The 23,817-nt window shown below is 43.4% G+C and overlaps 1 protein-coding gene across 5 annotated transcripts; it reads right to left on the reverse strand.

Annotated features, from left to right (window-relative positions):
• Nucleotides 1-546: 546 nt before the first annotated feature.
• Nucleotides 547-23,804, reverse strand: ATP6V1C2 (ATPase H+ transporting V1 subunit C2). Of its 5 annotated transcripts, none has more exons than XM_061351726.1 (13): nt 23,702-23,804; nt 18,086-18,244; nt 16,510-16,577; nt 12,602-12,687; nt 7,844-7,938; nt 7,063-7,154; nt 4,835-4,933; nt 4,150-4,218; nt 3,136-3,228; nt 2,626-2,719; nt 2,221-2,318; nt 1,686-1,815; nt 547-922 (listed from the first exon to the last, which is right to left on the reverse strand). In XM_061351726.1, exons 2-13 carry the CDS (start codon nt 18,212-18,214, stop codon nt 827-829), a joined length of 1,149 nt encoding a protein of 382 aa, XP_061207710.1. In that variant the 5' UTR covers nt 18,215-18,244; nt 23,702-23,804; the 3' UTR covers nt 547-826. The 5 variants fall into 5 exon arrangements, with proteins under 5 accessions (XP_061207710.1, XP_061207709.1, XP_061207708.1 ...); XM_061351725.1 differs by lacking the exon at nt 23,702-23,804 and adding an exon at nt 23,575-23,667; XM_061351724.1 differs by lacking the exon at nt 23,702-23,804 and adding an exon at nt 18,672-18,942.
• Between the last annotated feature and the right edge of the window lie 13 nt (nt 23,805-23,817).

Consider the following 23,817-nt stretch of genomic DNA (forward strand, 5'->3'; position numbering starts at 1 on the left):
TTTTTAAATACAAATACCATTATATTTTGTTGCTCTCCATGTCTTGTGTCTAGTGAAGTGACCCTCATATGATCAGTTCAGAATTATGGAATTGTTCCTGAGTAAGGAATGAAAGAACTGAAAGTTTACCCTCCTTTCAAGGAAATAATTTAATGTGGATATTTATTGTGTAGTGTCTGTAAGAGATGGCCCTGAAAGGAGAGCTCCCTCCTGATGAAAGGCAGTGTAAGACTCACCAGCGGCCAACAGTAATTTTCTGGATTCGGTGCAGGAAATGTGCTCAACTCTAAGCCATCCCAGCACATGAGTTCTAACTAAAAGGTCCTGGCAAAAACTAAACTGAGGAGTACTTGGGACTAGAAGTCATTCTACAGTAAGTTCCACACCAATTCTGAGGATCTTTTTTCTTAAGCTTTTATTTTTGAAAAAATTAAACTTTGAGGTTTGCTCTGATGCTTTTTAGGTTTTCTGTTTTTTTGTGGGTTTTTAAGTTTGCTTTCTTAGAAGATCAGCACTGTATACACCTGGTAGATCCATTAGCCACCACACTTTTTAAATTGCTTTATTTCAAGTCCAGTAGATATTCCATCTTTGTAACTTACCAAAAATAATAAATACTACTAGAGTACCTCCTGCCTCTGAAATATGTTTTTGTAAAACTATGAGATATTCATATTGAAGTCACTGTAGAAATTACTGCAAAAGGTGGGAAGATCTTATGCAATTATCCTGTTACAGCATCTATGTTTGAATTTCAGTAGCTAAAGATTGTTTTACAGCAACATTAGGGTTGAAAATTAATAGGTGAAGCTTGAGCCATTTTTCTTCAGCTGCTGTCAAGAAGACTGAGGTCCACTTTAAAGTAGACATAAGGATAGTATTCTTGGTTACTCAGTTGTAAACCAGGGATGTCCATGCCAGGCTGCAAAAGGAAGCAATGTGATTTAGCCGCGGAAACAAGCTTGCACAGTTCCAAGCTACAATGGTTTGCTTTTATGCCCCTTTCCACAGGTGGAATGGAGTTTTACATTTGCTGTGCTAAAAGTGGGGAATTTGACACTGAGAATCTGGCAGTTGTTTGGTGGTTTTCGGCTGCCTAATGAAGGTTAGCATTGAGAAGTCAGGCTTGGTTGACAGCTTTATGAGCATGTGTAGTAGCACTGTTGTGTGCTTCAGCTCCAGAGCAACCCAGTTCTTTCTCCTCCCCTTCCTGCACTGAATTCTGCACTTGCTGGTTTTAGACTGTTCTAATGCCCAGTGGTTTATCCTGAATTGACTGTACAGTCAAGTTATGGAAAGGGAGAAAGTGAGTGCTGCTGAAGGTTTAAACTGAGGTATTTGGTCAATGACAGCCTTTTTCAGGGGATAGAGGTGTCACAGCCCCAGCACTTGGTTCTGGATTAATTTTCTTGCTTTGTGTTGACCTGAACGTAATTAAGATCTATTTCAGTCCAGTGGCTATAAACATCAGATGCTTCAACAGAAAATGTAAGCACTCTATGCATTTCTGTTGTAATCTGAGCCTGTTACCCTAATCTAATCTGTAACCATCAGGGATTAGAGCTGCATCCAGCAGCACTGCAGGGTGTGTGGAGATACGTGCCCTAGCACCCGGGCAACCAAAATATTAATCTAGCTAAACTGGTGCAAGCTACAGCATGTGCACTTGAAGTCCAAATACATACGTCCATTATACTTGCTGCTGCAACTTCATCCAGGTGTTTAAAGACCACATTCAGGACATCCCTCAGCCGTTTTACAGACTTCCTGTTTGGCTGCAGCAGCATTGCTTGGAAATTCACAGGGAGGCCATACCTTGGAACACATCAACATACGTGATTATCTCTTGGGCAGAGGCACGCCTTTCTGCTCCTTCCCTTCTGCCTCCTTGGCCTCCTGGCATGCTAGCTGATGCTGCACTGCAGAAACAACCTCAGTGGTGGTGTGTTGCCTCTTTACTCAAAAGCATTTCCTTTTTGATGCCAAAACTCAACTAAACAGTGTCTTTCTGGTTTCCACTTCCTTGAAAGTGCCCCCACAAAACTGTTTTTCATCAACTTTGAATGTCACTTTTTTTGTGGTCATCTCTGTTGTCTCCTATGAGCCCCTGGCACAAGTTGTGTAAGGGATGTTCCCTCCCACAAAGACCTACCCCAGGAAGAGAGCTGTAAGTTTTGACTTCTACAGGAATCTGCCAGCACTGGGTGTTTCCCTACTTACCTCAGGACAGATTCAACAAAAACCCTCAAGGCTTTCACATGGATCCAGGCTACAAATGCTTCGCTGAAGTTCACTTTCAGCCAGCGCAGCAATGGGCCCTATGAGAACAGAAACAACAGCGTTGTGATCCCCTTGCTCTGTGAATCAACTTCATACCTAATCCCGCTTCAGCCATCATGGGCTGCTGAGAATATTATCAGGCAGCTTGTTAGTGGTTTCCAGCTTATCAGAACCTTGGGTGACCTCAGGAAAAGCATGCTATCTGTCCTATGCCTCAGTCATATGGGCTAAATGGAGCTCCCAGGAGTCTGCTGGAACCATAAAGCCATTTCTGAGTGAGGTGCTTAGGCATGCCAGTAGCAAAGGATGTCATTACGTGGCCCACCAAGTTGATGTGCTACTTACATACTGTTGTTTCTTATCAGAAGCTAATTTCATCAGCTCTTCCTTTTCACATTTCAGTTCCTTCTCATCAAAATAAAATTCTCGAACCATGAACCTATAATCAAATGACATTCGCTCTCACAAGCCATAGCCCAAGCAATATGCACACTCACCTAGAGAAGCAAGTACAGGGTGTTTCAAAGTTGCTAGCCATTTAACCAGTTAAAATGTGTGGAGGGTAGGAGTTGAAGTCACTCCAAGAAAGCAAGCTTCCTGCTGTCTTAGCATGAGAGCAGGAAGGACAATTCCAGGATCTGTAGTTTGGTACTTAAAGAACAGGGTCAGTGATTCTGCTGCCACAGTTCCTTCCCACCCTGCCTTTGCAGCAGCTTTAGGGCCACAGCAGCCCAACCAGTAAAGAAGTCCCAAACCCAGCAGTGGATTTGGTAAACTGCACACAGAACAAGCTTCCCCTTACCCTTACCACCTGTCTGCTGCAGCATGCCCTGCCTAGCAATCAGTGCTTCTTACCTGTTTTCCCTGGCTTTGGCCTTGAAGTCATCCATCACTTTTCTAAATAGGGTCACTGTGAAGAGTCCTCCCTCTGCATCCTCAGCAATCATTCTGCAGGAGGGAAATCACTGTTGTGGTTTGACACTGCAAATCCCCCGCGCCTCTTTACCTTCCTATTTCACAGTTCTTTTCATTTATGCTGCTGAACACCACCCTGCTTTTCAAGAATTGCTCTGAACAAAATAGGAAACAAAAACTTCCTTAGCACTGGCCACGCCACCTCCAATGTAAAACTCCGAGTTAAGTTCGTGAACCCATCACAGAACACACACATTCTGCCTGACTGATTTTTCTGTGCTTCCTGGTAACATTCGTCACTTCCCATGTATTTGCGTTTCTGAGACAGGCAGTAACAAACACCTTTCTTCTTTCTCTGTGCTTTGAGCTTCTTCCATTTCAGATAACAGCACTGTCACCTCTTGTTCCCTGGATTGGACCTCATGGTCTGTGTGAGCTGAGCAGTGGAATATTTAATTCCTAGGAAGGATTTTTTACTCCAGGTGAAAGGATAAGTTTATGCAAATGACAGTACACTGAATTACCCTGTTCTACAGCAGGAAGCAATTAAAGATGCAAAGATAGTGTTTGATCTTCATAAAAAGTACTTTCCATAAGGTTGTATGTGATTGCATGTGTCTGAATTATGCCTGGATTACTGTAACAAACTGTTTGGCAATTCTACACAAAAAGAAAAGGCCCTGGTTGAAAGTAGGAAGAACAAGATAACGGGAAAAGGGAACAATAAGCTAATTGTAAACAAAACATGGATGATTTTTTTTTCTTTCATCTGCACTTCACTTCAACAGAGTAATTTCTGATTCCAATTGAGAATGAGATTGGGTAAATCTCTGTGTTCAAATGGAGCCCATGCATTAGACAAATGATTCTTTCCAGGATCCAGCAATGTGAGGGGCTGAAATATGGCAGAGATTTCTGAAACCAACAGGGACTGTTACTTGGAATTTCACTTACTTGGTGGAGCGAGGTACTACCATATCAGAGAGGGATTCATACGTCTTCTGCCACTGTACATAGCTTGACCTTTGAGCAACACAAAACGAAGCACAGAAAACACCATATTATGGGAAGCAAAGGTATTGATAAATATAGTTAATCAAGCTAATGTCTTAGGATAGAAATGTTGGAGCTCTTCATGCTGGGTTATGTGATTAAGATACATTAAGCCTCTCCTGTCCTTTCCTCTCCTAGTCATGAACTAGAGAGATATTTCCTTCTGCGCTGCACCCCCATTGTCGCTTTGGCTCTTGCCATGAGGAAGAGCCCAAAGCAGGAAGCTGATGGTGGGAAGAATGTAGCTTTTGGCACATACCTCCAGGCTGCCACACAATGTCCTTTGCTCCAGGACCCCTGTACAAGCCTCATACCAGGAGACTGTTTGGGAACCCACTGTGTAACCATTAAAAACCTACATCCCGATTCTGTCCTGCTATGAGTTTGGAGACATCTTTGCCTCTTTCTTTTGTGCCACCACTACCCTTGGCAGAAACCATTATTTCCCCTTTGCTAACAGCTCTACCTATGCCCCAGCCAGAGTGCTGATGACCTGCCTCAACCTGATCCAGTATCACCTGGATCCGGTGCTTTGGCCTGAAACTCAACGCCACATTGAGCACATGTGAGTGCATTATTGCCTTACTTTGGTACCACAACGAGCAGCGTGATAAGATACTCGGAGTTCAGAACAAAGTCTTCTTTATGCACAATGTCTGCTAGGGTCCGAGTCAGCAGATTTCCCCTATGGTGAAGAAGACAAATAAAAAATAACACTAGCAGGAGCCCAGCAGCAGCATAGTGGAGGCACTGAGCTGTGGGTGTAGCTGCTAATAGCATATACCAGGGTTGTTGCAATAGTAATCCTGCTCAGTACGAGAGGAACCGCAGGTTCAGACCCCTGGTGCATGTGCTTGGCTGAGGAGCCACTGGCACGAGGCTACCATCTGTGGGCTTATGACTGAACGCCTGTAAGACAGAATCCTGCCTAGACACTTGATGTTGTACTGTTGCGTCACTGGTCGCTCGAGATTGGCCCAGGAGATGACAGTCTTGTTCAGAATGTGTCTGTGTGTTAAAGCCTCGTTAGTGAAGACAGGCCTTCCTCATAGGAGAAGGAAAACTCCTATCTTCAAACCCAGGCAGATGGAGCTCGTTTAGCCTTGTAAGGTCTCCCATCAAAGAGAAGGACACTCTAACCAAACCTACGACCTGTGGACTTTGCTGTCACTGTCCTAGCTCGCTAGGCCATGGCAGTTAAACCTCAGGTGTAAAGGGTGGCACCAGTTCTGCACACACTGCCCTCACCTAAAAAATCCACTGTGCAGGCTGGAAGGGCTCGCTCTCACTTGTCTGTATGGACAGGCGAGGGTCAAAGCAGCAGGTGACCAGGTGCATGTGAATCTGCAGATCCAACCTTGCACACGAGCGGACCAGTGCATGGGTCCCTCGAGATTGCTCAGGAGATGACAGCCCTGGTTGGACACTTCCTGATTGCCTAAGCACCCTTTTTTCCAACCAGATTTGCATATCCCACATGCCCTTGGTCATCGTGTTTGTAGTAAGCGTGGGTAAGACCCTTCACTCGCGAAGCCAAGCCATTAATCAACCATATCAGGGTTGAAGAAGGCCAGGAAGAAAGTGGCTAAAGGACATGTCTACACTTCTAAAATAGCCATTTAGTTATTTTTACTGCAACTAAAAAGAATAAAAAGGCAACTAATACTAATTACAGAACATTGGTGACTAGCACTAAGCTAGTTTATGCCCTTTAGGCGAAATGACACCATTCTGATACTATTGATTCTACATTAAGGGTGCAGTTGCTTGGGAAGTGCACATCTGAAGTTACCAGTCCACACTGTCACTGCTGCATCTCATAGGAGCCACCTTCTTTCCCTGTGTGACTTCAGTCAGAGTAAGCAATGGACCTAAGCCATCAAACCCTGGGAAACCTGCATTGCTGTGGACAAGCATGCAGAGATACCTCCCTCCAGGTGAAGGACAGAGGGAGCAGCAGTCTCATGCAAAGTGGGACCTACAGGAGGGGGTCTCTTCAGAGTCTAAGCCCACCTGATCACATGAAGTCCTACCAGTGCTGCACACCTAGGATGTGTCGGTGGCTGGGGCTGGCCAGGCATGGCTGGCAGGCACTCCTCCCCAGTGCCAGGGAGGGCAGCCATAAGGAGTGAAGGAAGCACCAAACCCACTAGGTTTGGGTTTGAGGTTTGTTGTGCCAGTCTAAATATTAATTAATTAATTAATTATACCAAGCTGGAAGCACAGGCCAGTGGTGCGTGCTGGTGGTGGTGAGGCATGGACACAGGAACTCAGCAGAGAGAGGAGAAGATGCAACTATAATATGGCTCTGCTGACCCTCATGGGCACTGCAGTCCTGTGTTGAGCAGGTCTCCATGAAGGACAGCAGCTCCTGCAGTGCCAGGAAGGTGAGGATCTGTGTCCAAGGAGCCTGAGTAGAAAGCAGTGGCAGATATGAGCATGTGTTGGGTGAGGGCTTGCTCAGCATCATCTAAATTGCTTTAAATTTACTACTTCCTGGAATTTACTATTCTCCCTAGTGATACCCTGAAAAAATAAAATCCAGGTATCAGCACTGCCATAGGTAAAGACCATAAACATTTGAAGACAGGAGAAAGAGCATTTGGGAAGCCCTGATATGGCACTACCTGGACCGACAGAATGAAGCTAAAATGTAACTGTGTGTGATGCTGGTGAGGGATAGGAACAAGCAAGACAGAGAACGGCTCCCACCAGCGCACACATGGTCCATTGCACAGAAGTCGCTGTGATCATGCACTGCTCTCAGTTCAGACGTGCAGCGTTCCAGATGCAAACACCATGTGCTGTACTTACACAGTTTTTTTCTCCAGGCTCTGCAAGTTTCCTTTAATGTTGTTGTATGCGGCTGATCGGGTCTTTAGGTCTGCTTCTATCTGTGTCACTTGCTAAAACAAAGTAAAGAGAGTGAGTCAATTCAGTGCCCAAGGTATTGTCCTTCCCCTCTCCTGCTCCCCCTGCACTTTAACACAAGGACATGGCTGTCAGCCCCCCATAAACCCGCTTCATTGTGGCCAAGGGGGAGCTGGTGTCAGAGGTCCCCTGTGGCAAAGCCCTCTGCAGAAAGCAGGGTTCAGTTAGCTGTTGCCCTGTGTGCTACAGCTGTACGTAAGGAGCAAGTTCACGGTTTTGTTTCTTACCTATATTGAACAACACATCACTCCTTTGTGAGCGAACTGACAGTGTAAATCATTCAACCAGCCTGCAGCACGTCTGATTTAATGCCAGACCAACAACCTCACAAAAGAGCTCCAAAATGGAAAATAACATGGCAGTAGATAAAAACAATAAAATGTTATAATGGAGGGGATTAAAATGCAGAAAGTGTGTCAATGTACTCTAGTAAATCTGATAAAGTGCCATATGCTTACAGATCAGACAGGTGTAAATGTATGTACCATTATTATTACAGTATAAATTACAATAATATCACTGCTTCAGTGCAGGCTTCTGAGCCTGCTCCTGCACAAACCAAAGGCAAAGCTCTCACTGACTGCCCTGAGAGGAGGGACCAGAAACTGCCAAAAGACATGCATGCCCATGCTGGTATCTTCTTAAAAACTGGAGTACAATTTACCTTTGCTAATGCTTCAGATATATTCTTCAGCGGCTGCTTTATGGGGTATTTGGCCATGTCCCACTCAAACCGTGTCAGGTAGCTAATTAGGTCAACTGAAAATGCAAAGAGATGCATGAAAGCAGATCGCTTACCAGATGGCAGATCAAAGTTTGGGTAGCAGTCCCCAGCTATAGCCTAAGCACAGCTTTGATTAACATTAGAGATGGGAGTGAACCAGAAGCCCACCTCTGAGTCCTCATATAAATTTGATCCAGATCAAATCTGCACAGATCATTCATCAAACCTAATAATCTTACCAAACATCCCTGAACTTAGAAGTTGAACCAGAAACCTTTTCTGCATCACACCTAACAGTAGAGAACAAGTGTTACTGTAGAATTGGCTGTGTCAGCAGGACACAGCAATGTGCAGCCATTCTTCTTCACAGGAGAAACAGCTTTATGTAACCTATATCTAGATTATGGCAATATGCCTGAATTTAATCCTGGCAAGGGCTATTAGAAAAATACTTTGTGCTCAAGACCAGCAGTAATACTCCAGGATGGTGAGAGTTGGATCAAAGGTATTAAGAGCGTAGCTGCTGCCACTTCTCTGTGATTCAGTCAAGCACTCACTAGAAATCAAACTCCGGTGCGGTAAGAAATTCCTCGTTAGTTTTGCACACAGAGCTCACCATCTCACACAAAGCTGTACAGTATTTCTCTAAATGGATAAATCCAGTCACAACATCCAACAGAAACTCACAGCAAGGCCCTGTGCATGCAGTCCCCCCAAACAAGGCACCCTCAGACCCTGGGAGCCATGGCTTCTTCCCGGAACTGAGGGGAAATGACACATAGGACACCCAGCTCCCAGAAGAGGATCAAGGTGTTTAATTTTGAACACCAAGCTTCCTTAACGTGAGAAAATATTAAGGCTTGGTACATTATGGTACCAAATAAGGAGTTCTCCTCTAGCAGCTCATGAAATCAGAGAGCTCGCTACCTGAGTCCTGAGAGTCTTTGGGATGGCAAACACACCCCTATGTAGTGTTCTTGGTCTGCTTTATGGGATGGGATATAGCCACACATCCTGCCACAACAAGCAGAGGGGCAGGTTACAGAGTCCAGAGTAAGACAGTAGGCAAAGAGGTCAGAGGAAATGTCACCTGCAGGGTGGGCTTCCTTCCAGACCAGGAGGGCAAACATGGAGAATGCTCTGGGAAATGGGTAATACAAGCTTAAGGCACCAAGTAAAAGGAGGGGCATGCTGAGGCTCAGTGCTCTTTGCTACCTTGTCTGGAGTTTAGTCCCACATCAAGGTTTGAGCAATTTCTTGTGGGATGGATTTCGAGGGTGTGGGGAAAACTTTATGAACCAAGATGCATGAGGAGTGTGAAAAGTTGTGTAACTGCCATACTGAAAGGCTGAGGGTACTACCTTGTCTCATGTGATACTGAATACCTTTGGCAGGAGAGCACTATCCTTTCCATGGGCTTCTCTCACCCCACAACAGAGTCAGTTTACCCTATTAGATTTCCAAAGCATGGAAAGTCATGCTAGGAGGAAACAGGCTTCTTAGAAGGGGATAAACTGCCTGGGAGGCAGAGACTACTGGTGCAATAGTGCTCTCCCCCTCTTCCTAAAACTGTAAGTGTGTAAACCTCAGCCACATCAAGGGGTAGGAAGGTGACAGGAATCATAAGGCAAAGATCCAGCCCTTCCTGTTAATGAGTGATTGGGAATAGGCAATTTCTCCTGCACAGGGAGGGTGTGAGAAGGGGGCATGACTGCAGCAGGCAGGAAGAGCTATCACAAAGCTCCTGTGCATGTGGTTCTCTGGCAGGGCTTACTCATGGTCTCTGGGCAAAAGGGAGAGAGGTAAAAAAATACTTGAGCCACAAAGTTCACAGAACATTTCCAGCACAGGGTACGTGACAGAAGGATTTCAACATGCTGTCTCTCTTCCAGGCTTTCTTGCTTAGGCTTTGCTGAACTGGATAAGACTGAAAACTGCAAAGAGCATGGTATTACAGGGCTGAGTGGAGGAACAGTGTATTCACAGGCTCTTTAAAGACAGACACTGACCTATTTATAGCTGAGGAGATATGCAAGTTCCTTGAAGACCTACACATGCCCTTTCTATCCTTGCATTCCTTGAATCTCAGCAGAATTTAAATGTTAGGCAGTTAAGCATGAGTTCTCAGCCTGCTTTACAAGTTTACTCCTGAGCAGTGTGCTGGCTCTAGTGCAGTTCAGTTCAGCAGGCTCATCTTGGGGATGGCACAAACCTCTGTGAATACACTGGCAGAGCTGAGCTTAAAATGCCACACAGTCCAAGCACTCTGATTCTGATGCCCCTGGAATGACACCAGTCACATATGGAACCTGTCAAGTCACTCCTAGAAGACTTCACATAGTTACCCATACAGGGGAGATGCTTTTTACCTGCCCCAGTGCCTCCACAGCTTCCCAGGAACCCCACAGCATGAATCTCTGATAAGTCTAATTTACTCAGCCAGCTCTAAGAGGCAATGTTAAACACTTTCCCTTCGAAACAATTATTCAAAATTGTTATGCTTCCCATTTTGCTTTGTTTTGAGCTCATTGTAAAGAATGGAGTTATTTTACCACTTACCAAATCTTAAAAATCCTTTGGGTTTAACATTACTATAAATAGAATTTGATCCAAATCTTTGAAGAAAAGCTTTACCTACATTTCACAATTTTTATTGTCATGAGCAAGAAAGCATTTCCTGCTGTGGTGATATACTAAAATTCCCTTTATCACACAAACACACATAAGAGAGACATCTCCACACAGCTGCTTCTGACAGTTGCCCACTGGAAAGTAGGGGATGTGTTCACTCAAAGTGCTGTATTTTCTAGTACTTGGAAATTTTCTTCACACAAATCTAACGAAACAATTGTTAGACACACAGCCACCATCTTCACCAGTCCCTGGACCAAACTGCTGTCAGGATTACATACAACTGAGCTAAAATCAGAAAACTTGTATAGGGTGACTTAAACCAAAGTTTGAGTTGGTCTGAACCAGGACCATGCAGCATGAAGTCATGTCTTACAGTTCTGTTTCTGATTTCATGACCTTGAGGAAGTCTTCAACTTTAGGGTCTTTTTGCTGACCAGAAAGGGGAGGAGGAAGAATTTGTACAGCAAAGTTGCTGTTGTTTATAAAGAATGACACTGGAGTATTTTAGAGGAGTCCCAATATAATGAAGTTGACTAAATTTTTTAAGATAATAGTAATAATAAATAATCTTGGAAAAGTTAATGGCTCAGTTTAGTATGAATTGTTTGAATGACCAAATCCAGATAGAATACAGAAATTAGTACCACAAATAATTTTCACATCCTTCTATTACAACACATGCAGAGTTAATAGTGAAAGAAATTGGTGTAGAAAGAGAAAACAAAGGAAATAAGCGAAACCTGTTGTTTCTCAAGTCATAGGGATATCGTGATCAAGCTACGAGGTTGTTACTTGAGAAATCCATCGTAACCTGATCACTGTATCTCTACAACCAGACCAAGACTTTTCTCTAGCACTAGTACACACAGATGCATGCTTGTAACAACACAGCAACCATCAATCCTCAACATACTTTTGAGACATTTCATTTTATCCTTTAGTCCTGAAACACAGTAAGTGGGATTATCATATTTGGCAAAGAGTTGCACATCAAATGTCAGTCTTATGTCATAAAAGGAGGACATTTCTAACAGAACTTCCTCCCCATCTTTTACCCATACAGGTCTGAAGTACAACAAAGTACACCACTGCAGACAGTCAAAGGGAGATTGAGTGTGCATTCTTAGTTCATGTAAAAGCATCATTCTACAGGCCTGTTATTAGCATCTGTAACAAATCCAATTTTGTGCTTTTCCAGGAGAGCTGGGGAGGAATTTGCTCTGAAACATACTCATTGTCTAATTAAGTGTGGGGAGGTCTAGCAACTGTCAGTTTCTCAAGGTTGTCCATGACACAGGTTCCCTTTATGGCCTTGAGTACCATACTAGATAACAAGCAGGGAAAATTACTTCATGGAGGTTATAAAAACACTCCATTGACTACTTAAAGATGATGTAGGGGGGCATACTGGAAGGTAATAGGCTCCCACAGCCCTTTGGCGTGTCGGAAGTGCCCTTGCTGTCACTGCCTGCTCTTCTCTGCCATGCTATTACAGCCAGCAAGGGCAGGACTACACTGGAGGGCATTTCCTCCTAAGAGGAGTAGCACCTGTATGTCCTGCCAGCCCCTAGCACAACCTTGTGAGCACAGCCCCGGCTCCATCTTTTGGAGCTGTTGCCCCGCACCCAGCTGTGATGGCAGAAATCCACGGTTAACAACATGACCTACCCCAGCACTGTAGGAGGGAAGGCAAATCGCTGCCAGACCACTGACAGATGTCATGCAGCCATACAAAATGAGATTTAGCTGCCTGTAAGAGATCAAGCCCATACAGGGCACAGGAAGCTGCTAGGTCATTTTAGAAGTGCAGAAAGATGTCTCCTGCTTTCCTCTTCACTCCTCAGCTCTGGTGTTAGGAATCAGTTCAGTACCAGGTGCCGAACACTGCCCTGGAAGCAAAGCTGGTGCTGGATAGAGCTTCTGCTACCTTTGAGAAAAACAGGAGCCGGCGAGATGTGTTCTTTAAAAATGTTGCTGGTGGTTGTACTTTCTAATGTGTGCATGTTTCAATGCCACATGTTCATTTTCTGAAGCAAACAAAAAACCCGTATTCACAGAACCTACCTCCGTTGGCCAGAAGATTTTCCTGCACTTTATCTTTTGAGTCCTCCATAACTTCTCCTATGTACTGGGCTATTTTCTTTATTACGCTGACGTATAAAAAGAGAAGATTCATTAGTGAAGAAACTATTATAAGAAAGGTTGCCCCAATGATTTGATAAACATAGAGATGTCCAAACAAAACACTTCTAAAGCAAAGCAGGTTAATTTGAAATTCAAATTAAGATAAACCATCTACAGCATATTGCAGAACCAAATGCCTTATTTCTAAATACACTGATCTCTGCAAACAAATAGTATCATTTCCACCATGTTCTAAATTTCCAGAATATCAAAGTTGAGTCTTCTGTACACTCATGATACTCAGCAGAAACCAGAAAGGAAGAAAACCATGTTTAAAGTGCCAAAGGTGATGGAGGAACAAGAGGCAACATACAGGCAGCATATAGGCTGAATATGTGTTCTGTGGGATGCTAAATAAACCCCTTGGGCTTGCTGAGATAAGGTTCTTACAAAGTAGTGTGGAAAATTACAGACAAGACACTCCTTTAAGGTGTGGGAGAATTAGATTCAAAACCTCCTTCTGCCCGATTCAGGGCAGTGATTTGAACAGAGCCCCTCACTGTCAGCAGTCTGCAGGGACGGTGCAGGGTCCACACTGAGCTTCCCCATCAGCTGTGGTCTTGCCAAGCACTTCTGCAATATTCAGCTTGCAGACACAGATGGTTTTTGGCTCCTTCACAATGTTCAGGAAGCCAAAGGAACTTGGAACAAGAGAGGACTCCAGCCAAGTTGGTAAGACCGGTATAGCAGGAGGATAAAGACATTACAGAGAAAGTAGCCAAAAGGAAAGGGTACAACCCAGCAGCTTTTCCCAGGGAGCTGAACTGCTTTCATTACTGTGGAGTGCAGCTAGTGGCTAACCTGATAGCTGGGAGACAATTAGCTATGATCTCTCTCCACAGGTATAGATAGTGGGACAGGTATGTGCTCTTATGCACCTGACAGTCACAGCTGCCCAGGCTAGATCCCTGCAGCAGGGCACAGCCAGAATGTGTGTATACACTGGGGCAGAAAAACATTCTCCAGTCCTGGCTTAATTTCTGTGCCTTGCCTTGCATCCCGTGAAATGCAAGTGGGATTCACTCATCCAATACATTCCCCACACAAAGACAGAACACACACCCTGTGCACCACTGATGTCTGAGGCAAGTGAGAGGAATCAGACCTCTGTAGAAGCCCCATTGCCTCCTGTGACATCCACCAGCAAGCAGCTTTCGCATTCAACCCTTAAATCTCTGCCCTTAAATGAGACCTTGAGCAAATATCATCCTCAAATAATGCATTATAAAGGAAAAGGGTTTCAGCTAAACTGTCTTGAGAAGTAGTAACAAAAACCTGTAAAGAGAATAACTCCATTTAGCCTATTATTATGGCTTGGAAGACTTTCATAGTTTGCTTTTCAATTGCTGTAATGCCATTACTTTAAAAAATGAAAAATAAGGAAAAAAAATAGGTCTAACACTCTTTAAAGGTTAACTGTGGGTTAAAAGTTGCCACCAGCTAGGCCTTCAAAACACTGCAGGGAGCAGAAGCCCTGCAATCTGATGCTGCTGCAGAATGTTCCACCAACCAAGCACCCAGGAGAACCCCCGGGGTAAGGGTGACTGAGGGGACTGTCAGCTTCAGAGAGCTCCACATTGCCACAGGGTGACATGGAAAAACACTCTGCTTCCCTGCGTAAATAAATAATAAAAGTATGCGGAAACAATAGAACCTGCAAACTCCTGCCCCTTCTCTGCTGTCCTGGCAGGAGGCAGCGCTGACAGGTTTGCACTGCCTGGCTTTATGGGCAGCTGTGTTTATCCAGCAACAGTTTAGCAGGTAGCTCTTTCAGAGGAGCAGTAACATAAATGCTCCAGTCATTTGAATAGGCTTGTAGCCCTCTGGATGCCATCCGAGTAATTGGCATTTTAACCCCTGAATCACTGTTTAGGCTCATAGCCTTGGGCATTTATTTAACACAAAATGCTTTTTATGTCCTTGTGGGACATGGCATAGTGTGGGTTATTCTCTGTTATTACTCTAATGCATTTTTCTTATTTTTCCACATATTCTTCTTACTTTTAAAACCTTTTGATTCTTCTTGGTTACCCAGCTTAATAGGCAAACAAGAAAAATAGGAAAAGTCTTCAAATCAGCAGGTTAATTGCAGGGGCCTCACTGACCCCTTTGCATGTGGCTATAGTAGGAGTCGTTACTGGCATTAAAGGGACAACTTGTGGAGTAAAGTGGCATTGAGCTGTACCATGTTGTCAAGACAAGACATAGGTAACTAAAGGAGCCAGACAGCCTAGGGAGCTCATACTGACATTTCACTCAAAACTACCCCTTGTGATCTTACGCAGATCCTACAGTCAGCCTTTCAGAAGTCTTAATTCTTCAGAAAGCTGGGGATTAGTTAAGCCCTTCTGAAAATCAGTTCTGTGTGATTTTTGGCAGTCCTCAAACCCAGATCATACAGTTGCTTGCCCACCTGCTGCCCTGACTAGAGACATGTTCCATCAGAACAGATAGCAGGTACTGGCACTCTGGCACTGTCTCTCCCCAAATTTGCCCCCATTCTTGCTTCATGAAGAATATCTGCAGTATGAACCAGAGGCCTGAACATGCTTATAAAGAATTTGTGGCAGGTTTTTTGGCAGGATCACAATGGAAAAGGGGTTTGGGGTTGGTATTTTTGATGAATTAAATTGCTCTGTCCTGCTACAAATCCTGGAAAATGGTTTAGTTTTAGGTAGCCCTCTGAGGGGCTCCCGTGGTTTAAACCACGACAGAAGCATGGAGTTGAACTTGATGATCCTTATGAGTCCCTTCTAATTCAAGGTATCAGTCATATTCTTAAAACTTCAATGTTATATGCAACCCAGAAGGATCAAATGTGATCATCCTAATACAGCCCTGCTATAACACCAGTAAAGTAAAAAATCCTTTGGAGAAATGTATTCTAGCAGACTTACCCAAACTGCCTAGCACAGACGTAAGCGGTTTCTATCAGTATGTGTTTGCAACTGCCAGAGAAAATCTATGAAAGTATTGAGCATATATAGACAAGCAAATCCTTATATTTCATGTCTGTGGAAAAAGGCAAAAAGCCCCAGAACTAACATGCCTCTGTTATCAAGACCCAGAACCCCCAGCAGCTTATACTTCCATTGCCTCAGCAACAAAGTCTACTTTGTGCCATGAAGTATCTTACAAGCTGATGTTTTCTCATCTTGCTGTACTATTCTTTGAACACCCAAGTCAGTTTGGCCCAAAAGGCAAACTGGGCAATGAGCCACAATGAGATCACGTGAGTCTTTGCATAAATAAGTTTGACATAATGAGAGTCAACATTCTGGTTTTCAAGAAGTTTAACAACCTAAGAGGGAAGAGGTCCAGATTTCATTCAGAACAGCTTACTCTTTAGAACTCCTGTATTTGGTTGAAAAGGGCAGAAGGCTCAACAAAACTAGTCTTGGAAAATGAGATCAGGGAAGGCTTCATATTCTCTAAATGCTGTTTTATTAATTTAAGTTTATGGATGGGGTGTTCTTAAAAAAGAAATAAATAAAAGAACCCTTATAAGAAGTTTCCTTTTGAGAAACAGCTTTCCTCACACTGCCAATCAAACAGATTGCTCTGCAGACAAAACTATCACAGACTTAATTCAGCTACATTTTAAGGAATTATCATTCTTTCTGATGACTCCATGACAACCAACAAAAGGGTTAAACAAAGTCGATCCACTTTAGTCCAGTTGTAGTTCAGGTTGAACTGAGTCAGACTGAGGTGAACACAAGGACATACTGTCCCATAAAAACAATGTCTGTTTCTCATTTGTAGGTAGTAAATAAGATCTATTTTACCTTTCAGCAAAGCTATCAAGTTTTCCCAACTCATCTGACAGACCAACAAGCGCATCCAGTGTCCCCACCTGTGCAAAAGATAAGAAGTAGGTGAAAGATGCAGAAGTCTGCCTAAGGCTTCTGTTAGCAGTCTCAGGGACACTGACTTGTGCTTGTCCTTGTGAATCCAACAGTTGGGCAGAACCTTATTTACTTGGTCGAAAATAGTAGCAATTCCTTTACCGAGACCTAGGGTGTAAAAAACCTTTTCCAGTAAAGGAAAAAAAGTATGTGTAGTTTCTGGAGCATACATCAGTGTCTTCCTTCCTGTTTTCATTTCTGTATCATCGAATTGCATACTCTACTCCTCAACCTGATAAAACAGTGACTAGAAATGCACACCATATACATACAAACAAATCAGATGTACTAAGAGAAATGAGGAAAGGAGCACTTATTCAAAAGGGGGTCTCTGTCTGCATTCTTTGCTACTGCCAAATAGCAAGACTCCCATAAAACCTTTTCCTCCAATATCAACATCTGCTTTTTGTATGACTCTGTTACAGTCATAGTCCCATGCTTATGGTATTGCAGTATATTGCTAAACCTTTCTCTTGCAATGTTGCCAGCTCAACACCATGCAGGGTCAAGCTGAAGGAGAAGAGACAAATTTTACATAGAACAATTAGCAGAATATTATGGGCTTTAACATTAACAGACTCTCACCAATCTGGGTAAGGTGCATAGGTGGTAAAAATCATATTAACCTCAGGGGCACATGCAAAAAGCAACATTCCCAGACTGAAACATTCATGTAACAATTCAGTCAGTAATTACTTGAGCACAGGCTCCCCTTTTACTTGCATCCTTATGTAATTGGAATAGCTGAAGCTATAACTGTTAACTATCTTTTTGGATTAAAGCCAGATTTTGGATGCACTAAGTGTAGCTTTGCTAAGCGATTGGTGATGATAAATCCCCAAGGAACTAAGTTCCTGTGTAACTCCATTGACTTTAATGCAGTATATTTAGATTTTTCATAGCCAAAAGTGAAATAAAAATAAGGTTCAGATCTTATAAAATAGGATTAAATAATGCAAAGATATTAATAATGCATTAATACTCTTCCTATTTATATGCTGATATGAAGCTGGATAATGTAGCTGAACAAACACACACATCCATTTCCCAAGGAGTAATGTGCATGATAGCACTGTTTTCTGTCAGTAGTCTTACTGGCGTGGTTCTAGGTACTTGGCTACTCCCTTAGCAGTAGTGATCCAAGATGTACAATGCTGTATGACTTGCACAACCAGGGGCAAATGGCACCTTGAATACAAAAGATTACTTATTTGACTCATCTCACTTTCACTCCTCAGATGTATGTATATCTTTCCAACGTGAAGGTCACAATGACACTGACTTCTTTTCTTTCTGATCAATTTTCAGTTGACTAACTGCAACTCATTCCCCAAATACAATCTTCTTCTACTCTCTGCATATTACCCGAACTGATAAATCCCACATTTAATCCAAATTTATTTAGCCATGGTTAAAAATGCTGTATTGCCCATACACAAGCTGCTTCCCCATTTACCTTTAAGTCCGGAATATGGAATTTGCTGTTGCTGGACAGGTTGGATTTAGACGTCACCGTGTTCATCCTCTCCCATGCCTGCAGATTTGTTTTATCTCCCGGGGCAGAAATTAGCCAGAACTCCGACATGATCTAATATTTTCCCTTCACTCCTGGTTACTGTAAAAACACAAAACAGATAAGAGGTTAAAAAGAGCCCCCCACAAAACAGGCTCTTCCCTAAGAACAGAAAGGGTTAGGATGGATCTCTGATTATTTTTCCAGAAACAGCAGGAGAGTGAGTCAGTCCTGTGCCTCAGGCTGAGATGGAACATGACCTTCTCCAGAATGTCACGGAAAGAGTGCGGCTGTTCCTGCTTTCTCAGGGCTGTTACATCCAGTTTCTGAATGAAAAAACAAACTTTTCTCCTCCCCGTTTCCCTCCCAGCCTGTTCCGTTCGCCTCGCACTGTATGTCCAGTCCCCCCTGTGGAGTTTAGAGACTTCAGTCGACTAAACACCTCAAACATGATTGTTTCTGCTTGATAAATATTATCTCAAATTTTTGGACACTGGTACACAAAAGTGAAAGCAAGGTGTGCAAAGACCTCTGCCGAACACATAGGCTGCAAAAGATGCTGCTAGCAAGATGAAATACTGCTTTCCCATGTGTTTTAATTCCCAGGCTGGATAGGAAGGAGCGTCAGGAAGGCAGATCGCAGCGTACAGAGGCGGTAATCAGCACAAGGTAGGCAATACAGAGAATCCTCGGAGGACAACTACACCGGTGCTAACAGAGGAGATCAGGGCAGGACAGCGAGGCGCAGAGCCACACTGGAATCTCCCGCTGCTCTGGGACGCTCTCCCGCGACTTGGCACCCTCTGCTCTCAGGTGCGACGGACAGGAGCGAAGATGCGGCACCGGCCTCCCGCGCTCCCGGCTATGCGGAGCAGCGCCGAGGGGCGGGGGGAATGCTGCCGGGGGGTGCTCTGCCCGCCGCCTCACCTGCGCGCTGCCCGGCGCCGTCCCGCTGCTGCCAGCCCGGTGCCAGCGGCTCTCGGCGGGCCGGGGCGGGGCGGCATGGACATGCTCGGTGAGACGGGTTGGGGCGGGGCGGGGCGGAGAGTGAGGTGGGCAGCCGCTGGATCCCCGCTGAAGTGAGGTGAGGGGAGGGGGTGCAAGCTCCGTCTCAGCGCGGAGAGGGCAGAGGCACTGCGTGAGACCAGCCCCCAACAACCGGGAACGGCTCCGAACCCTGCTGCTTCTCATCTCTTGCAGCTTCCCACCTTTTTGCTGTCGTTTAAGCTCGCATAAAAACCCCCCAAAAGGCAGAGTCCATTGGTTTTATTAAACGCTGATCTCCTTTAGCAAGTCTGAAGGTTTTGGAGTAAAGAAACTTTTAGGAAACTCTCGTTTTGGGGACTTACCTGCTTTATTTAACACTCAAGCGGTGCAGGAATCTGTCTGCAAGGTAGTGATTCTTCCTCCCCCATGGATGCTTATTCCTTGGATAGAATATAGCTGTGGATTTTAGTCCTTACCAAGTCGTGAGTTTGCCTTCTGTTGCCTTTAAGCTTGGCTAAGATACTAGGAGTATTTCACAGGTCATGTGGAGTAAGTAATGTTCTCCAGAACGTGCAGGCAGTTCTCATTTTCCACCTGATTTAGCCACTATGCTGTCATACAGCAATACGGCAATCTCTTCACTACTGCTGTTTTATTTTTGTCCATGTTTCTGCATATCAAGCGGAAATGAAGCCCCACACGAAATTAAACAGAAGGATGCTCTTGCGTTTCCACAGGATCTGTCCTAAACTGAGAGAGTTTTGGAGTGCTGGTGCCAGGCACATCTGGTCATGCACCGAAGCAAAGCCCTTGACACTTCCAAGAACATTAAATGAATACCCCTAATGGGTTTAAACTTCTCCAGGACTAGAAAGAAGTAGCTGATGGAAGACATCCTGAATCATAGTCTTGGACTTGAACTGTTCCGTTTAAATCATGCTTTAGGTAGCTAATGTGCAGGTCACGGTCTTAGACTCTAAATTTATGGACTCTTTAGATTAGCCAAGGATTCATCATCCTTTGCTTTAACATTTTTAGTGAGATATAAAAAAGCAATACATGTGTGGAGGAGGAGAGTCTCTACTGAAAGCTCTCCAGAAAAAGATCTGTAGCTGAAATAACAATTCTATGGTGAGGTTTTTTTCCTGTCTTGTTTGTTTGTTTGTTCTTTTTCCTTTCTAGGCTAGCATTCAATGCTCATAACTGTGATTATTATAGTTCTTTTCAACCATAGTGTCCTCTAGGACACAAAAAAGGACTTTCCAGAAGTTATGCAAAATAACTAATATATAGATGTGTGACAGCATTCATATAAATAGCGATTATTGCCAAATCTTCCTTTTTTCTTGTTCCCTTAGACTGTCTGTTTTAATAATGAAAACAGAATTTACTGATATCTGGGTATGCACAAGATATATTTCTACCCACAGACTAGTGATCTGAGAGGTATAGTAAACCTCATCACCTAACAAGGTAGTTCTTTCCCATCTCAAGTGCTGTTCTCACTGGACAGCTGCAGTCTCAAGCCGCGGAAATGCATTGCATGATTAATTTTAGAAATCTTACATTGTCATAAGTATCATATGTAGAATTGTGTTAGCTGACACTATTGTTAACACATGAGAAATGTTACTTGCTGCAGTGGTGCTGGCTGTTGGAGATGCTCCTGTACACATGGATATTATAGTGAATAAGGTAAACTCCAAGCTGAAGAATTGTTGGATTTCTAGATTCTACAATATACACTATTTCCTTCCTAAACATTTATATTGCAGCAATGTCACTTTTCTTATTTTTTCATATGGACTCATTTGCTTTGATTACTCATATTAAAATGGAAAATATTATGCTACTTAATGTTTTAGTAGAAAATTATCAAGGAAGCATGATGTTAATGCTTGAACAATGCCTTATTGAATGTTTTCAATTATCACATTTTCTGGTTCTACTGTGACTTTTTAATCTTTCTTTCCCCCATGACACGTTTTTTTTTTTCAGGCTGGATGAATCAGCAGTGGAGGTTGAGGAGGGAAGCAGTATGCAGAACCACTTGCCGTGGGATATGGAGAGTGTGCTGCATGCTCTGGTGGTAACACAGATACAGCCGTTTGTGTATCCCCTGCCATTCCCCTTCCTGGTCCTGTGTGCAGTGCCATGTGATCTCAAAGTCGTCTAATTCCCTCGTGATCATCATGTGTTTTTCTGCCTCCTTTGATCTATCAAGGAAATGAACCTTAAGTGGCTTTGCCTCTCTCTTAGTGTGACATCTCTCAGATGCCACCCTAAGGAGCAAAACTCTGCCTCCAAACAGCCATTAAGAGTACTGAAATATCCTGCTTGAAGTTATCTCCCAAGGGAAATTTCTCAAACAGATAACCAAAATTAATTACCTAGAAAATTATGACATTGACACTAATGGGAAAGATTGTTTTAAGCTTGCAAAACAGCAACCACAGAGCTGTAGTTCTCTATAAAACAATTTATAAATCTATCACGTGCATTACCTGTTTAGTCTTCTAGGAACATGTGGGTTTTTGTTTTTTTTTTTCTTTCTGCTTACAATCTTTTAAGTCCTATTTCCCAGTCATGTGTTTTATTAACATTGTAGCAAGGTATTTAAAATTATAGTCTAAAATATTTTAATGAAGGAACTCTTAAATAACTTGATAATTGATAATATTATTTCAATGAAAACATTCTATGTAGTTTTAAGATTACTGAGCAAACTGCTTCTTTATCATAATTCCTTAGATGTGTATCTACTTCTTAGTTATGATGAAGAATATTGGAATATTGGTTCTTTGCTCTCTCTGTACTGTGAAGGGCAGCAGAGCCTTTCTGATGAATTGCTTTTATATACTGAATGTGAAATGCTGTTTCAATGTGAATGCACCTGACAACTAGTACTCATATGTATGTATGTACTGAAGGAGCACTGCCTAGCTGTCATTAAAATCCGTAAAGGCAACATTAATTTGCTTATCACCATGTTATTTCACAACATTGCACTACCACATCACCAGGTAATGCATACAGCAAATTCTGATACTAGAAAAAGAAATAAGCAAGCAAGATGATCTACTCTTGGCTGAAAAGGCCTTCTGTCATGCTTATTGCAGTCAGTATGCCTATCTGCTCCATGTATATTAATTTGAATGGAAAATCTAAATGTATATCGTTACTACATGCAACAAGGATTCATGGTCTGCTCCATGTATATTAATGTGAATGGAAAATCTAAATGTATATCGTTACTACATGCAACAAGGATTCATGGTTTAGCGTAACGTGTCCCTGCCCATGGCACAGGGGTTGGAACTTGATGATCTTAAGGTCCTTTCCATCCCTAACTATTCTATGATTCTACGATTACATACGAGAAGCAATATGCCTTTTCAAAGCTTCCCCTGCACAATTCGGGTCCCAGTGGTTGTCTAAGTAATGAGACAGTAGAACCCGCTAATCATCGATCTCCCCCCGAAGAAGACACCTAGTGGCTACCGCGCTACATTGCTCCTCAGAGTTCCTGCACTGCATTTACTAGGGATGAGATTGAGCTGCCTGAGCTTCTAGTGCCACTTGAGAGGTCCTTGCACACCTTGACTGGCCTTCAGTTCCTGCTGCAAAAGGGCACGGGTTGTCCATAGGCCTTGTGTCAGCCCCATCTAGGTGTCCTGATGCCTTATGGTATCTCAAATGCCACTAGACAATTTGCATTTAGGCAAGTGAAGCTTCAGCTCTGCACTGAGAGTTTAGACATACATCTACTATCCACACAGGCAACTATATTTAGGTGTGTTGATCTCTCATGAATCTCAGCTACAATGCCCTCTAATACAACCTAGAATAGTCTCCTTTCAATTTATGATACTGGCATCATCGTTGTTGCAATATATCATCCAGGGACTACTAAAGACCTACTTGAAACAGCTTCAGCTTGCATCTTGTACCACAGTTATCAAAGAATCACAGGATGGGTTGGGTTGGAAGATACCTTAAAGCTCATCCAGTTCCAAACCCCCTGCCATGGGCAGGGACACCTTCCACTAGACAAGGTTGTTCAAGGCCTGTTCAACCTGGGGGCAGCCACAGCTTCTCTGGGCAACCTGTTCCATAGTCTCACAGTGAAATTCATTTTCCTAATATATAACCTAAATCTACTTTCTTTCAGCATGAGACTTTAGCTGTGTTTTCATTGTTTCATGAGTTAATTTGATATATATTACTCCAATACTTGCTGTTGCTCTTTTAAGTTAGACTACGAACAGTCAGAATTTTGCATGCCTCTTCTTTAAACGGTGATGCTACAAAGCAATATAGAAGGGTCTTTTATTTTGCTGGCAAGGTTCAGATCAACCAAACCCTAGATTTATCACTTTCCTTAGGCAACGGGCATGGTTTGCTGTAGGGTGAGAAAATTAACCTTCTTCACCTCTTCCACCAACCCTGCAAAAGCAGCTTTTGCCTTGGTGATTTAACCACCCGGAGTGGCACCACAGCCTGCCTCACGGACAGACAGCGCTCTTCATCTTCAGGTGTTGCAGGATGGAGAACAAGGAGAGCCACAGGCACCTTTGGATCGCTAGAAATGAACGCTCGGGAAACTGGCGGCAGCTAAGTCCCCATGGATCCGTTTCCTTCCCTGCGAGAAGGATCAGCTTCAGTCCCGTGAGAAGGAGCCGGCCGAA

This window comes from Neopsephotus bourkii, unplaced genomic scaffold, assembly GCF_033783945.1.
Source record: "Neopsephotus bourkii isolate Nb327-2 ecotype Australia unplaced genomic scaffold, CSIRO-AGI_Nbou_v1 NB_595, whole genome shotgun sequence".
Lineage (NCBI taxonomy): Eukaryota > Metazoa > Chordata > Aves > Psittaciformes > Psittacidae > Neopsephotus > Neopsephotus bourkii.

What these genes read in the sequence shown, in the direction of transcription:
- ATP6V1C2 (XM_061351726.1), bottom strand. Translation starts at nt 18,214, where the DNA reads ATGTCGGAGTTCTGGCTAATTTCTGCCCCGGGAGATAAAACAAATCTG. An exon ending in TATCTGAAGCATTAGCAAAG is followed by an intron (nt 7,155 to 7,843) that starts GTAAATTGTACT and finishes ACTTTGTTTTAG; the next exon opens with CAAGTGACACAGATAGAAGC. An exon ending in CAGCAGCAAGTATAATGGAC is followed by an intron (nt 923 to 1,685) that starts GTATGTATTTGG and finishes TTCCTTTTGCAG; the next exon opens with CCTGGCATGGACATCCCTGG.